Source organism: Pogona vitticeps, chromosome 2, assembly GCF_051106095.1.
Source record: "Pogona vitticeps strain Pit_001003342236 chromosome 2, PviZW2.1, whole genome shotgun sequence".
Lineage (NCBI taxonomy): Eukaryota > Metazoa > Chordata > Lepidosauria > Squamata > Agamidae > Pogona > Pogona vitticeps.
In genome coordinates this window covers 35,553,349-35,568,717 of record NC_135784.1, presented here as the reverse complement: position 1 = coordinate 35,568,717, position 15,369 = coordinate 35,553,349, and the positions used below count along the sequence as shown (strand labels likewise).

General features: G+C 41.8%; 1 protein-coding gene across 1 annotated transcript in view; it reads left to right on the top strand.

Moving 5' to 3' along the window:
- Window positions 1-15,369, top strand: part of LOC110079935 (monoacylglycerol lipase ABHD6) — a 45,403-nt gene that overhangs the window by 16,487 nt on the left and 13,547 nt on the right. Inside the window, exons 2-6 of the mRNA XM_078384048.1 lie at window positions 6,798-6,912; window positions 8,544-8,700; window positions 9,459-9,572; window positions 12,558-12,690; window positions 13,547-13,704. Of these exons, the coding sequence (XP_078240174.1) occupies window positions 6,798-6,912; window positions 8,544-8,700; window positions 9,459-9,572; window positions 12,558-12,690; window positions 13,547-13,704 (677 nt within the window). The remainder of the gene's footprint in view (window positions 1-6,797; window positions 6,913-8,543; window positions 8,701-9,458; window positions 9,573-12,557; window positions 12,691-13,546; window positions 13,705-15,369) is intronic.

The window sequence follows — 15,369 nt, the reverse complement described above, 5'->3', positions numbered from 1 at the left end:
GGTCCTGATGTGGACTGTGCCAAGAGAGAGTCACAATCTCTATACACAACATTGAACAGGATGATATCCTAGATAGATGTTTGGTCTGATCTACAGCATGGCTCCTCTTATGTACTCATGCTCACCAGTGCTCTGTTGCCTCCAGAGCACTGAGCAATCTCTGATTACTTCAGTGAAATCAAGTTAGATATCTCATTATTGATAGACTTGGTCCAGGCAGGGAGAGAAAAACCTACAGGTTACAGGGATACAGTAGTCAAAGGTTCTCAAGCTTGCATCACAGAAGCTCTGATGTCTTTCAACTAACAGTGGGAGGGAAATGACAACTAACCAGATTTGAGGATGCTTCTTTGGTATCCCAAATGTTCCATATGTGGGAGGAAGAATTGGTTGGCTCAACACCTCCAACTCACCGAGGAGCATTTTTAAAGATTCCTCCACCCAGTTTCAAGGTGCAGATACCAACAACTGTAGCAGCAGGAGGAAGAGAAAGTAAGAGTGGTGATCCCTTCACTACGACCCATCTCAGGTAGGTTTCCATGAAAGGACCAGAGATATGTCCAGGTAGGAGGTAAGTTTATGCATGTTCCTGTTTTTTTAAAAAAGGCTGCACTTCTATATACATTTACCTGGAAATAAGTCCCATTGAAACAAATCTTCAAAATATACAAGCGAATGAATGGAGAATGGAAGGATCAGTGACTTCTTATGGCTGTTGGAAGCCAGTGGCCAGGACAGGGTCCCTCAGAAAGTGCAAACGCTTGTACAACTCTCTCTTGGAGATGGCCTTTCTGCAATCCTATTCTGCTCCCAAAAAACAATTCCTTGATGATGTGGAATGGGCACTTGTAAATCCTTCTTCTCTTCACGGCATAATATCAAAAGACATGAATCAGACTAACATATAATTTTGCCACATTCCTTGGAATTTTAACCTTGTAACGTACTGTAAGAGACAGGATGGGTTTCAACGTAAAGAACCCAGTTTAAGAAAAAGGTTACAAAATTAGCCAATCAATCTAAGCAGACAGGACCTTTACTTTATCAAAACCACCTATTTTCTTGTTGAGAATTAGGCAACACAACATTAATATTGGAATTAACTGATTTTCCCCCCAAAGAGGTGAACCCAGCTTTCTCCCAATTCCATAATATCAAAGAGACTGTATTTTACTAGCAACTCAAAGCAAAGTAAAGTGTTCTGCTTCTGTATCACCCCATAGCACTCAAAGCACACTCTTTGCATGGTTTACAATTTAATTATGAAGGCTACACATTGCCCCACACTTAGTGAGCTGGGTACTCAGTTTACCAGCCGCCAAAAGATTGAAGGCTGAGTCAACCTCTAGCCAGCTTACCTGAGCCCGTATTGAACTCAGGTTGTGAGCAGAGGTTTCACTGCAGTACTGCAGTTTAACCACTGCACTATGAACTTCCTGGTACAAATTGGTTTAGATGGTCAGTCATACTCACTCACCTCCTTTATTTTATTAATTAAACACCAAACACGCACATACAGCCATGTATCATATTTTTAAAAAATATATATATTATTGTTTTCATTTTAGTTTCCTCTTTTAAAAGGACAGTCCAAAGCAAAGCTAATTAGATGGTGGAGGTGATTGGTGGATTTCAGATACTTAGGTCACTAGCCAATCTGTGGTGTGCACTGTCAGCTTTCACCACAAGCAGGCTCCCTTAATTTGACTCCAGAATTATTTTGACATTACTATACTAATCTTCTACAGGAGCTACAGCAGTAAGAAAAAGTTCCCAGTTTTAGCCTATATCTTTGGTCCTCACTTCTTTTCCATATATCTTAGAATAGTATACGTGAATAATTCAATAACATTAATGGAAGGAAGGAAGGAAGGAAGGAAGGAAGGAAGGAAGGAAGGAAGGAAGGAAGGAAGGGCATACATTCATGATTTGTGGCCCAAAATATCTCTGTTTATCCAGTTTCTCTGAAACATAATACAGTGAATTTTGCAAAAGTCCAGCACAAAAGATGACTAAGAGGCAGTTTGGTTACACACAGAATTCTTGGGTTTTACAAATGCCTCTCATGCTTCTTACATATAGTTTAACCCTGCATGCCTGAGTCAGCCCGCATCCCACTCTGTACTGCTCCATTATGATTTTGTAAGCCGCCCTGAGTAGAGGCTGTCTAGGGGGGTGGGGTATAAATAAATAAATAAATAAATAAATAAATAAATAAATAAATAAATAAATAAATAAATAAATAAATAAATGTTTTATATGCCAGAGGGAAGAAAATGTTATCATCACCGTTCTTATTATTTAAAAAGATAAATTTCAGAGACACGGGATTTCCTACAGAATATTCCATGGGTCTTCTCACAAGTAAATGTGGTGTGAGTTCAGTGGAGCATGTATTCTCAAGCCAAGTACCTCAAGAACTATTGCCTTGATTTAGGAAGTAGTAGAATAGGTCTGTACGGCAGCACATCATAGGAAAAATTATTATCCAAAGAGAACAAATGATTATGACATCTTCCTAACCTGCTATAAAGCTCGATAAGAAACAGATTGAAACCAAGGATATGTAGGGAGTAGCTCTCTCCAGAAAGGCTGCTGGGATAAACTATTGCAGTCTTGAAATACATCCTGCTGGGACACCTGCAAAAAGTAGTTCAGGGAGAATGATTCCCCTTGTCTTGGGAGTTGCCCAGAATGATGATGACTCCCGCCTGTTTCAGTATCTGTTTAAGATGTGGTGTGAGATTTCAGGAAACTCCAGAGGTTCAGAGTAAATTGCCAACCACATCTTGTAGTCTTAGGTCAAACTAGATGGTCCGCTTCGCATCCTTTTGGCGAGAAGTCCTCTGGTTAATCACCAGGAGTAATAGCTATCCATGACAGCTGCCCAGTTCTTTTTCTGACAGCCTTTCTACTCCCATCCCTTTTCACTCTGAGGTGGGGAATTCAGTGAAGGGACCTATCGAGCCATTTCACTCCACTCCACTTCTCGGCACGCAACCCTTTCCCTGAAGTTCTACATTTTATTAAGTGAAGCCTTCCCACGTCTGTCACACACATCCACACTGCCACCATCCCCACACGCATTTTCTTACTTCAAACCCCAGTAGTTTGGCAAAGTGGTTTTCGGACACAGGAAAGAGTCTCTAGATTTCCTCTGCACACAAAATCCACCCAAATCCTCGATAGGATTTTATGTCAATTATTAAAAGAAAAAGAAAAAGGGAATGTCACGTTCCCACGTGGGCCCTCCTTGTTGCATCAAACTAAGAGTTCACGCTACGTGTCTTTCAGCTGCCACCAGTTGATTACATCAACATTGTTTATTATTAATCACAGAGGTCCAGGCACTGTGTCATTTTAAAAAGAACCAAATAGAAATTGTTTATTGTTACAGATGTTGACAGAACAAGCAATGTTGTTAACTCTTAAACAAACATCCTCCTTCATCCACTCTCAGCCACCACTCTCTCGCCCAAACTCCCAAAACTCTTCAACTCTCCCTAAACTCTCAATCTCCCTAAAAGTCCTCCACTAACCTCCCCCTCCTTCTGCTGTGACTCTTATATTGCATGACTCCACCCCTCCAGCACTCCCATTGATCTATGCAGATATCACATTAATATTCATAACCTGGGCAGACACCACAGGGAATAATTGGAAAAATATTAAATGGTTGCAAAACATAGACTTAATCAAAGAAAAGCTTGCAAATTCTTGGATCTTCCCAAAGGAGGTACACACTTAGGAACATTATAAAGTCTATCTTAACCTAACCGTTTTGTTTTTTGTTTCCTTATCCATGCTGTTACCTGAATGAGATGTACTTTTGTATAAACAGATCATTCCCTGGAGAATGAAAATGGAGTGTTATTTCTAATGGCCAGGATGCTCCAACTCTCTCCTCCCCTCTGTCCGTTGCAGGCTTGTTACAGAGAACAAAAGCCTAAAGTTACTGAACCTCAAGTACCTACCAATAAGGCTTAAATTTTAATAGTATTCCAACAGTGCTCCAACACTGGAGGCATTCAAGAAAAATTTGGACAACCACCTGGCAGATATCCTTTGATTTGTATTCCTGCACTGAGCAAGGCGTTGGACTCATATAGGCCATATAAGCCCCTTCCAACTTCATTATTCTATTATTCTAAGTCACTTGGGCCAACTGGATTACATTTAATGAGGCTTAACCCTTTGGTAATATTTGCCCTTTTATCTGGGCAGGAAAGGCTTTCCCCAAGAAACAGATATTCCTCATGCACATCAAAGTCTATTTTGGACCATCTCTAAATAAACAGCCTGATGAACTATGAAACTGTTGCCTTTTGAAATCATGGGAGAAAGAACCAAAAAGTGAGCCTTCCTGTTGATTGCCAATATTGTGAAGTGGCTTAAGAAGAGAGCCACTTCAAGATACTGGCAAATTAAACACTTCCTTGTCTACATGGAGGACAAAGGAAGAGGGTAGGTTAAGTCACAGAGTCAAAGAGTTGGAAGAGACCACTAAGACCATCCGGTCCAACCCCCCACCATGCAGCAACATCCATCAAAGTACTCCCAACAGATGGCCATCCAGCCTGTGCTTAAAAACCTTCAAAGAAGGAGCCTCCACCACCCTTCGAGGCAGCCTATTCCACTGCCAGACAGCTCTGACTGTCAGGAAGTTCTTCCTAATGTTCAGATGGAGTCTCTTTTCCTGTAGTTTGGAACCATTGCTCCATGTCCTAGTCTCTGGAGCCTTGGAAAACAACGTGTCCCCTCTTCAACATGACATCCTTTCAAGTGTATTAAGGCAGTGCATGTGCACTATATCGCTTTTTTAAAAATTAAAGCTAAATGGGAAACCTCTTTCCGGAACTGGGAGGGAACAAAGGGCAATAAAGAGGACTTTTGGTTTGTTTTTCTCACCCAGCTCTTGACCAGCAGAGAAAAGAAACAAAAATTGCCCTTGTTGCTTCGATACACTTTTTAAAAAATCACTTCCTCAGCCTCTCCACAGAGCCAAGGAAGTGTTTAATTTGCCAATATCCTGAAGTGGCTATCTCCTTAAGCCACTTCACAATACAGTATTGGCAAATTGACAGCCAGTCAACTTGGGGTCTCTGTGTTATTTGCATTCAAGGATCAGACCAAATGGCATACCACACTGCCCAGCAACCCTAATCAGTCCAATCCAGCCCATTCCAAACTGGGTATGTAGGCAAGCCCTGTATTTACTCAAATGTAATTCCCATTGCATGGAATTGACTGAGGAGAGGACTTCAGTTTACATATGTATTAGTCACATCTGTAGACAGTGGTGCTTTATGGCAATATTCAGGGAAATATTTCTAAATTTGAGTAAGTTTTCTCCTGAAATTGAGGTACAACTTATATTAAAATATATCAATGTAATTGCTGAAAGTAGGAGATAAACAAAACAATAATTTCTCCATTATCAGGTGCACTAATTATCTCATTATTTCAAATATCTTGCAAGCAGCAACTTAGTATATCAGTAGATGTATTCAGTTCTTTTCTAATACAGCAGGACCCCTGTATCTGCAGGATCAGTATCTGCAGTTTTATCCATGTTCTGAAAATATATATACTGTATATATATACTTTTAAAAAAAAGTTATTTTCACATGTATTACCAAAACTGGTGACTAGAAGGAGCCAAAGATTGCACAACGACTCGGCCTTGTTGAAGACTACATAGGATGGTCTCTGGGGCCCTCTAGTGAAAAATTCTTGTAATGCATGTGAAAAAAATCTTTTTTTTTCTTTTTTTCCTTTTACCATTCTGTGTATAGCATTCACTATTATCCACGGTTTTCAGCATCTTCAGGGGGGCTTGGAACCAACTCCCCCACAGATACAAGGGGTCCTACTGCACTTCAAAAAATCTGTCATAATTTTGTCCTCAAATATTTCATTTTTTTGCTTCTCTACGGCACAATGGACACATTAATTTCAAACACTGACTAGCAATACTCTTATTGACTGATCTGTAAAATTTCTACCCAGTACATTTATATATTTTGTTTTTCCATTAAAAACAGAGAAATCTGGTAGTACTCTGCAGCTGCTTTGGGAAAGCAAGTTGTTATTGGCCTTGCTGGCAGGGGAATTCTAGAAGGTATGGCCCAAAAATATAACCTTTCCAAGCACTGACATTCCCCAAGCTTGATCATCAGTTTCCAGTAGCGTCCTGGTATATCTACTGTATGTGGCAGATTATTTTTTTAATACAGTGGTGCCTCGCATAGCGACGTTAATCCGTGCAGCAAAAATCGCTGCTAAGCGATTTCGTCGCTATGCGATTTTAAAAAGCCCATAGAAACTCATTAAAGCCTGTTTAATGCTTTCCTATGGGCAAAAAACTGACATTAAAGCGAAGATCCTCCATATGGTGGCCATTTTCGCTGCCTCTAAAGCAGGGAATCCGCGCGAAAACACAGCGGGTGGCCATTTTTTACCCGGCAGCCATTTTGGAACCGCCGATCAGCTGTTAACAAATCATCGCTTTGCGATGATCAGTAAGCAAAACAGGGAACCGATCATCACAAAGCGAAAAAACCCCATAGGAAACATTGCAATGCGATCGCTTTTGCAGTCGCAAAAAGTTCGTCGCTATGCGGTTTCGTAGCTAAACGGAATGCCCGTTAAGCGAGGCACCACTGTACTTGCAAAAATATTAAATTTATATGAGCATGCAATCCATTGCCCTGGAAGCAAACTGCACTGAACCCTTTCCTACCACTCTCTGATCTTTGGATTATGTGCAGGTTGAGAAGAACCATCTTAATTGGCAGAAACGGATTTCACCATGATCACAACAATTATGCATATCATTCTGAACAGATTATTAGCGTCCTTCATCACAAAGTATGACAAGTTGCCTTCAATTATATTCAGATTTCTGACATGGTGAGTGCATTTCTCTAGTATGATACATGGGCAGGGGCAGGGAATCTCAGGTTTTGGAATCAAATCTGGCCCTCTAGGTCCATGACACTATTGTTTCTTATTCCCCTGGTTTTCTATTAGCTTTCCCCCTCCAAAAGTTGCAATGCCTCTCTTGAGGCTTAAGTTACCGGCTGGCAGGAGGGACTTTAAGTTAAATAGGCTGGTATCCTTGGTCTCACCGCTCTGCCTTTGGCACTGTCCACCACTGGGATTCAGTCTCCAATATATCTGAAACTGAATTTGGCCCTCGGGCTGAGGTAGGTCCTCCTTGGCTGAAAGCCTGTTGCTGAGTGCAGGAGGTTACACTAAAGTAGGCCTATCAAATCAGTGGGGATATGGTGCTCTGCAACTGCCATTGATTCAAATAGGCCTACTCTAGTTGCAACTTAAAGTCACAGCTAGAGTAGACCCATTTGAAACAATGAAGGCTACAGAGAAGTTGACTCGGCAAATCCTCACTGGTTCAATGGCCATAATCTAGTGCAATCTACTTCACTAAGCAATAGGATTCCAGCTTTTAAGAGGGGCTGGGGTTCCCCACTATCTCACCAGGAAGTGGCATATTATAGAAGATGAGAATCCAGGAAGCCTGTGTTCAGAAAGTTAGCATAGAGAGAAACTCCTAAAAGGGCAGAACAGAAGCACCAGAGGAAATCTGGGAGAATCACTGCCAGTCATACTTAACAATACTTTTCTGGGTGGACCAATGGGCAGTACTGTATAAGGCAAACTCTTTATGTTTGTATGACGCCCAATTTTCCGTATTAGCATGACAGCAATCCTGTGCACAGTTACTCAGGATCAACTCCATTTAGTGTTTATTGCTTTGTGAAGTTTGGTTTTAACCGCTTGTAAACCACCCAAATGGGGGGCAGTATATAAATTAAAGTAATAAATAGATAATAAATATTTTCACTCAAAGTTACTACATGTTTCTTTGGCACATGCTTCAACTTATGCACAAGGTTTTTACTGAAGATTTTCAGCCAATTGAGTGCTTTAGCTTTGAAATGGAAATGCAAAAAAAGTGTGACCATATAAACAGCTGCTGAGAATAACTAATCTTAGTTTGATTATTTTCCTCATTCCCTGCCTTCCGCTATGTTGAACTGTGACAAATAAATACGAGCAACCCCATCATATCCTCATTCATAAATAGTTCACCCATTATCCTGGTATTCTGGCAGTTGATGCTGTTGAAAACATCCCAGGATGCTGCTCCTTTGTATTCAGCCATCTGGTACACCACTAGCAGACCTACAGAAATCCTGTAACTCTCAAAGGAAGTCGCTGCAGGTTGTTTTTCCTATGCAAAATCGCTGTCCGGATAGCTCAGTGAGCTAGGTCTCTGGGCTGCAATGACAGAGGTTGGAGGTTTGATTCCCCGCTGTGGCTCCTGGGAGAACAGCCAAGCCTGGGTGGCCTTGGGCAAGCTGCACGGCCCCAGGGCTCCCCCCCCAGAAGAAGGGAAACAGTAAACCACTTCTGACCACTGTCTACATAGAAAACCCTGAAAGGGGTTGCTGTAAGTCAGAATTGATTTGACAGCACATGATTATTAATAATAGTCTTTCTCCTCTTAATATGCTTAGGTACAAACGTCTGAAAAGGCATGTGACGGTGAAACACATTGATCAGGAGGGCTTCAGATTCTGTTACTTTACCCGAGGGACCCCAGGACCCCAGCCCTCCATTTTAATGCTTCATGGATTCTCGCTCAACAAAGACATATGGCTAAACATACTCAAGGTATGTTTCCACTTTCCCATTCAGGCACTATAGAAGCCCAAGGCATTTGCATGGTGATGGAGAAAATCTACTGTACTCTTGGATATAACGAACTTATTTCAAATAGCTTGTGCAGAAGAGACTTGCCACGCAGAATGCCCCCATCTTTTTATGGCCCAGGGCCAGCTCCACCATTAGGCAGAGTGTGAGGGCTGCAACAGGCAATAGATTTTCAATATCGTAAAGGGAGAGCAAACTGTTGTTTTCTTTATTAGGATTGTACTTTTCACACCAGGGAAGAAGAAAAGTGTTTGTGAGATTTTATGCCTCATACTGTATGCCAAAATAAATTGTCTGGCTTTGGATCTATGCACTTTAAGCTGACCGAGTGGGGTGTGCACCATTTGCCACATTGCCTCAAGCAACTAAATGTACTGAGCCAACCATGACAGAGTCCTATCCAAACAGTACGTAACGGTTTGTTGTCTACAGAAGTCAGTTGAAGCGCACGTAGGGAAAGATTTCATACAAAGGCAGAGACATCTTCTTGTTAAGTATTACCCAAAACAGGTGAGAAAACAACCTTCAGTGTCTTTTTTTGTTCCATGTTCTAAGTCTTTACTTTCTGCTATGAAGAGATACATGCTGGATTTGGAGCCAACAAACACAACACATTCACCACCATTTCCATCCATCCAGCCATCATTTGACAAGTGAAGAGGTCCAGAAATCATGGCTTTAGCTCCTTCATGGTGTAATCAGTCCTCTCTTTTCCACAGCTCTTTCCTAAGGATCTCCATGTGATCTGCGTTGACTTGCCTGGTCACGGAGATACCACCCGCTTCTTGGGAGAAAGTTATACTATAGCGGCTCAAGCCAAAAGGATGCACCAGGTAAGGACTTCACCCAGCTGTCTACCTATATATTGTCCCTTAAAGACAATGCTATAGCAGAAGGGGAAGGGGTAATGCCCCAGAAAGCTTTTCAGAGCAGGAAAGAAGGTGTTGTCTCCCAGAGCAGAGAGCCAGGAGGGGACATTTTCCTAGCAAGAGCTTTTTCTTCATATCAAAGGTGTGTCAGTCAGAATCACGCACAGACATGCTGACGGAGCAAATCTGGAAGCTGTAGCCCCCAAAAAGTAAGTTTCCCCAAGTCAAAACAGGAAGTGGCCTGCATTCTGTTGTTAGGAGGTCAAAATGATCGTCTCCAGTCTATGAAATGACAGCTGGACTGAGGGACCTGTAGCCCTTCAAAGGATGTGGAAGTGCCTTCACATCAGATCTGGCCAGCCTAGCCAAGGCCGAGCCATGATCGGACTAATGTGGCATCAAAATCTGGAGGACCACACGTTCCCCGTGCCATAATACTTTCATGGTATTCCTCTCTGCATCCCACCCTTCCTTCGTGGAGCTCAAGATGGCAGGCATGTGATTTGAGTTACCATACATCTCTCCACATAGTAACCCTGCAAGGTGGGCAAACAGCACCCCACATGTGGAAACCTATAGTGAATACCATCAGGTCAATCACAAACGTGAAACCAAGCTGGTAAACACGGCGCTGGTCTTAGCCAGCTCCTTGTTCCATGACTATCAGTTTAACTCAGGTATTTTGCAACATGCTGCTGTTGGGTGTGTGTCTCACTGTCTTCCACTGGTCTGTTAATTGTTCTTTAAAATGTGGCTAAAGGACTGGGGTGGGCAGGGTAAGGCCCTCCAAATATTAGTGAATTGCAGCTCCAAACAGCCCCTCTCAGCGTGTCCAGTGATGAGAACATTGCTTTACAACAACATTTAAAAGGTTACACTCCCACCGTTCCATGGTACAGGATTAACCATCATGAGGTTGTACCAAACTTTACAGTGGAGCCACTGATATAAAGGAGGAAAGCATGGGGGTGGGGGGTGGGAAATACTTTTTTAAAAACAACAACGGCCAGAACCCTCTACCGGCTTTGCTGGAGGGAGGTTTCTGGAAGCTGTCACTCAAAAAGTTCTGCAAGAGAGAGATTCGGGTAGAATAAGAGATATGCTCCTTATGGCAAATCATACCTGTACCTGCCCCTTGCAGTAAACATTCTCATCGGTATCGGTGAAAGAACCGCAACTTGTGTAAGCACTATCAATGGAAGGGCTGCAGCAAGTCCTTTGAGTCTGATGGGTATTAAATATTTTGTCTTGTTCTCGTTCCAAATCAAACCAGTCTGGCAAGCTTTGGAATCATCAAGTCAAAGTCTGTTTATTTAAGAAGATTTTGAGATACCTGTGGCGGAATGCTCACGTCACTCCTGTCCGTCATATGGAGCTCAAGTGCACGAGCCTATGAGAGGACAGGAAGGGTGGAGTTAGAGTGACAGTTGGGGAGTTAGAGGGAGAGCTAGAGAGAGAGAGGGTATGGAGGTGAGAGAGTGAGGACATTGAATTGAGAGAGATAAGACAGAGATTGGGAGTGTTACAGAAAATAGGAAAGAGAATAGATAGATGGTCAAAGAATATTGTTAAAGTGGTTATTGTGAATAGATGCTCCTACAAGCAGACGTGTAATCAAATCTAATTTGATGAATGATCCTCAACTACTGTGATTTACATCTGTGATTTACATACCAACCAAAAGATCGATAAACGTGTTGTATTGGCAGCACGTGTCTGAGATACAGTATATTTGGTATTGTGTGGACTAGATCCACTGGTCGCAGCGTAAAAAGAGGAAATGCATCCAGAGGGTAGACCTGTGTTTAGGGAGAACAAACAAGGGACGCTGGGGGGATGCGACAATACCTCTTTTATTTTTAAGTGCTATGTTAATGGTTTCATGATTTGTTTTCTTGCTGCTTTATGAAGAAATGTTTGGTTTGTCATCTTAAATCTCATATTACTAAAAAGCTGGTGCACATGATGGGTGAGGATAAATTTCCTTGGACTCAACAGTCTCAGTGAGATTCCCCCCTCCTGCACGACCTTTGAGACTCCCTGCCAAACTCACCTTCCACTCACCTCAGAAATTCACCAGACTTCAGAAAAACTTTGTTTTTTGGACAGCAGCTTTGAGAATTCTCAGCTGTATATCCAGAAAAGGATATATTTTCAAGATCTGGAATTCACAGATGTGCAAGGTTTGTGGCACATCTTGGATAAATAAACTGTGTACAGAACAAGGGACACATTTTTAAATGTGCAGTTTTAAAATGCATACAGTTGAAACAACACAGTTTGGTCAGCAGGGGAGATTAAGTAAGATATACAAATAAAAGCATGCCTCAGGGGAAATGAATAAATAAATACAAACACACAAAAACAGCATGTAGAAATCGAACGTGAGAAGAAGCAGGGGAGGGATCTCCTGATGGAAATAAAAACTAATAGAAATGGATTTGTTGAAACAGATCAACACAACCACCCGCATTTCTGAACTCTTGGTGTGGCACAGCTATGTTACGTGTTAAATGCTATCAAGTTGGAACCAACTTGTAGCAACGCTAACAGGGCTTTTAAAATAAGTGAGGATTTAAGGATTTTATGAGCTCCAACACCCTCCCCAGGAGTTTCTATGGCCATCACTCCACCCAATAAAAAAAAAACAGCGGGTATCTCATTTGCCTAATGGGAGAGGGCAGGATCATGAATGCCCATAGTTTGAAAGTTACCATTTCCCCACCCTTAGTCTCTTTCCTCTCTTTGCTGCTCTGATTTCTCCTCTCCACCACATGATCTCCTGGGCCAACCATCAGGAAATGCACTTCTTGCACCAGTGTGACGTAACGTTTTAGGTGCCACCTGAGTCTGTCTGGAGCAGAGAATGTTTAACCTGACAGATGTCTTGCCCTAAACAAATATTTGTCAGAAAACCCATCTCTCTCTCTCTCTTCATCCATGTTTCAGTTCGTTGAATGGACCGGTCTGAACAAAAAGCCTTTCCACTTGGTTGGCATGTCCATGGGCGGAATGGTTGCTGGGGTTTATGCCGCTAATTATCCATCTGAGGTCTGTGCCTTGTCCCTCCTTTGCCCAGCCGGTGAGTGTCAACATCCAGTTATTTCAAGGGGGCTCCTAAATCTACTTAACTTTTGATGAACAGGTCAGGTAGTCTGGTCCAGTGAGCACATTGTGGAAAGAGAGAGACATCGAAGAGTAAGGTAAACGGTGATTATGATCAAGCTGTTATTTTATGGCATGCATTAGGATATGAATTACAAACACTGATGGCTGATACATATCAAGAAAAGATCTTCAGCTCTGTATTTTCTCCCCCCTTCCCTTCTGGTATTCTTTCTCCCGACTCTCCTATGTGCAACTTTTCACCTTTTTTTAAAAAATGTATTTATTTATTCTAATCTTTCTATGACTTACTTGCTCAGCAACCCCAGCAAATGGCATGGAAAGCCAGGACTTAGCTTGTGTTCTTCTATCAGATAAAGTTAATTAAAGTCCATGAATACCCAATCAGGTGTAATGGATAGAGTGATGGACTAGGACTCTGGAGAACCAGAGTCTGAGTCGCCGATCAGGCATGGAGATTCACTGGAGGAGTGGAACAGGTTAGACCTTAAATATCTCATCTACCTTGAAAACCCTGTTAGGATCACTCTAACTCAGTTCTGACTTGACAGCACGTAACAAAAAAGAAGTCCATGAAAGCTTATGCTTTAACAAGCATGCCCATTTCTAACAGAGCTCTTAAATGATGCTGTGGGTTTTGCCATAAGAGATTAACACAGCAGCTCCTATGGATTTAGAACTTACATAAACAAAAGCACGAAACAGAACAAAATGTTTTTCTGTTCCGTTTTTTTAACAGGGGCTGGGATTTTTCCATGGCTTCTGTGAGATATCTTTTTGGAAATTTTGAATCTGAATCTCTCAACCTTTAGGTGTGAGGAATCCAACAGAGACTGATTTCTTTCTGCGCTTCAGAGAGCTGGTTTATTCTAAGGAAGCCTCTGACGGCACTCTTGTTTCAATGAATGAAAAGGAGGCGGAAGAGTTACTTGAGCTTTGTTTACATCAACCCAATTTCATCAAGAGACAGGTGAGATCAAAGGTGGGTTAAGGTGCCAGGAGCCCTACAAGCAGTGACCTCTGTCTGTGCATGTACAAGCTGCTGAATCGGCGAGGCTTAGAAATTAAATAAATTAGTGACTGGATGAGGAATAAAATGGAAACGCACAGCACAACAGAGAGCAGCAAAAGGAAGTCTTATTCCCTTTGCATGCTCTCTGGCTTTCTTTGTAAGCAGGCATAACATCATATTTTGGGCTCTGAGTGAGGAAAATTTCTGATTCACATCTCACTTTCATCATGAGCTCATTAGGTTATCTTGATTTTTCAGCCTTAGACTCCCCTCTGCAAAATGGAGATAACCATACAGGTCTGTTGCAAAGATTACTCAGCCATTGTGCATAAAGCACTTTGAAACTACAGCTCTATTAATATTTAAATATGTATCCCATGCCCATTCAGTTTTCACTGCAATCATTCCAGTGTTTCCTTTAAAATATCCACTTCTAGTGCTATTTTCCTAGCAGAATTCTTGTACATTCAACAGGTGGAGTTTTCTGCTATTCCAGACACAACCCACACAGTCTGGATAAGGATCCAAGTGAAAAAACAGAGTGGGAGTCCATGCAAAACAACATTAAAATGTGGAAGCCACAGTTGCTATCTGAAGCTACTTCTTTCACAAAGCATAATTGACTGTTTGATAAGGCAATGATAACCGTTAATTCAGATGACTGTTTTTTTAATGATTAGCCAGTTCATGAAGGGATAAATCTATAAATAACTAGTAGCCATGAAGCATCCATTTTCAGAGGCAGTCTACCATTGAATAGCAATTGTCAAAGAGCAAACAAGAAATTACTAGTAAAAAAAATGAAGAAATGCAGTATTGCTACTTAGAAACTTGCATAGTTTGCAATGCTGACCAGAATCCTTATACTACATTTGCTGATATAAACCACAGTGGTGAAATGTCAGTGCTTGTACTTCTCACTGTATACCATGACAGATGCACAATGAGGAAGATAAACATTAGCTCCTTAACTGGTGGCAATTTGCTGCTATCGTTTGCAGCACTATATGTAGGTAATATCCTGACCATTGCAACCAGAAAGTACAGCAAAGAGGGAAGTATGATTAGAAAAAAGCAAAACAAAAAAATCTAGATTGCTGTTTCTCGCCAATATTACTATTCAAAGCTGTAGTTTGTATGAAAGGAAAGGACTAGTTGCTTAGGGGAGATGTTGTTGTTGTTTAGTCATTAAGTTGTGTCCGACTTTTCGTGACCCCCATGGACCAGAGCATGCCAAGACCTCCTGTCTTCCACTGCCTCCCAGAGTTGGGTCGGATTCATGTTGGTTGCTTTGATGACACTGTCCAACCATCTCATCCTCTGTTGTCCCCTTCTCCTCTTGCCTTCACACTTTCCCAACATCAGGGTCTTTTCCGGGGAGTCTTCTCTTCTCATGAGATGGCCAAAGTACTGGAGCCTCAGATTCAGAATCTGTCCTTCCAGTGAGCACTCAGGGTTGATTTCCTGCAAAATGGATAGGTTTGTTCTCCTTGCAGTCCAGGGGACACTCAAGAGCCTCCTCCATCACCACAAATGGTGATGGAGCATCAATTCTTCAGTGGTCAGCTTTCTTTATGGTCCAGCTCTCACTTCCATACATCGTTACTGGAAAAACCATAGCTT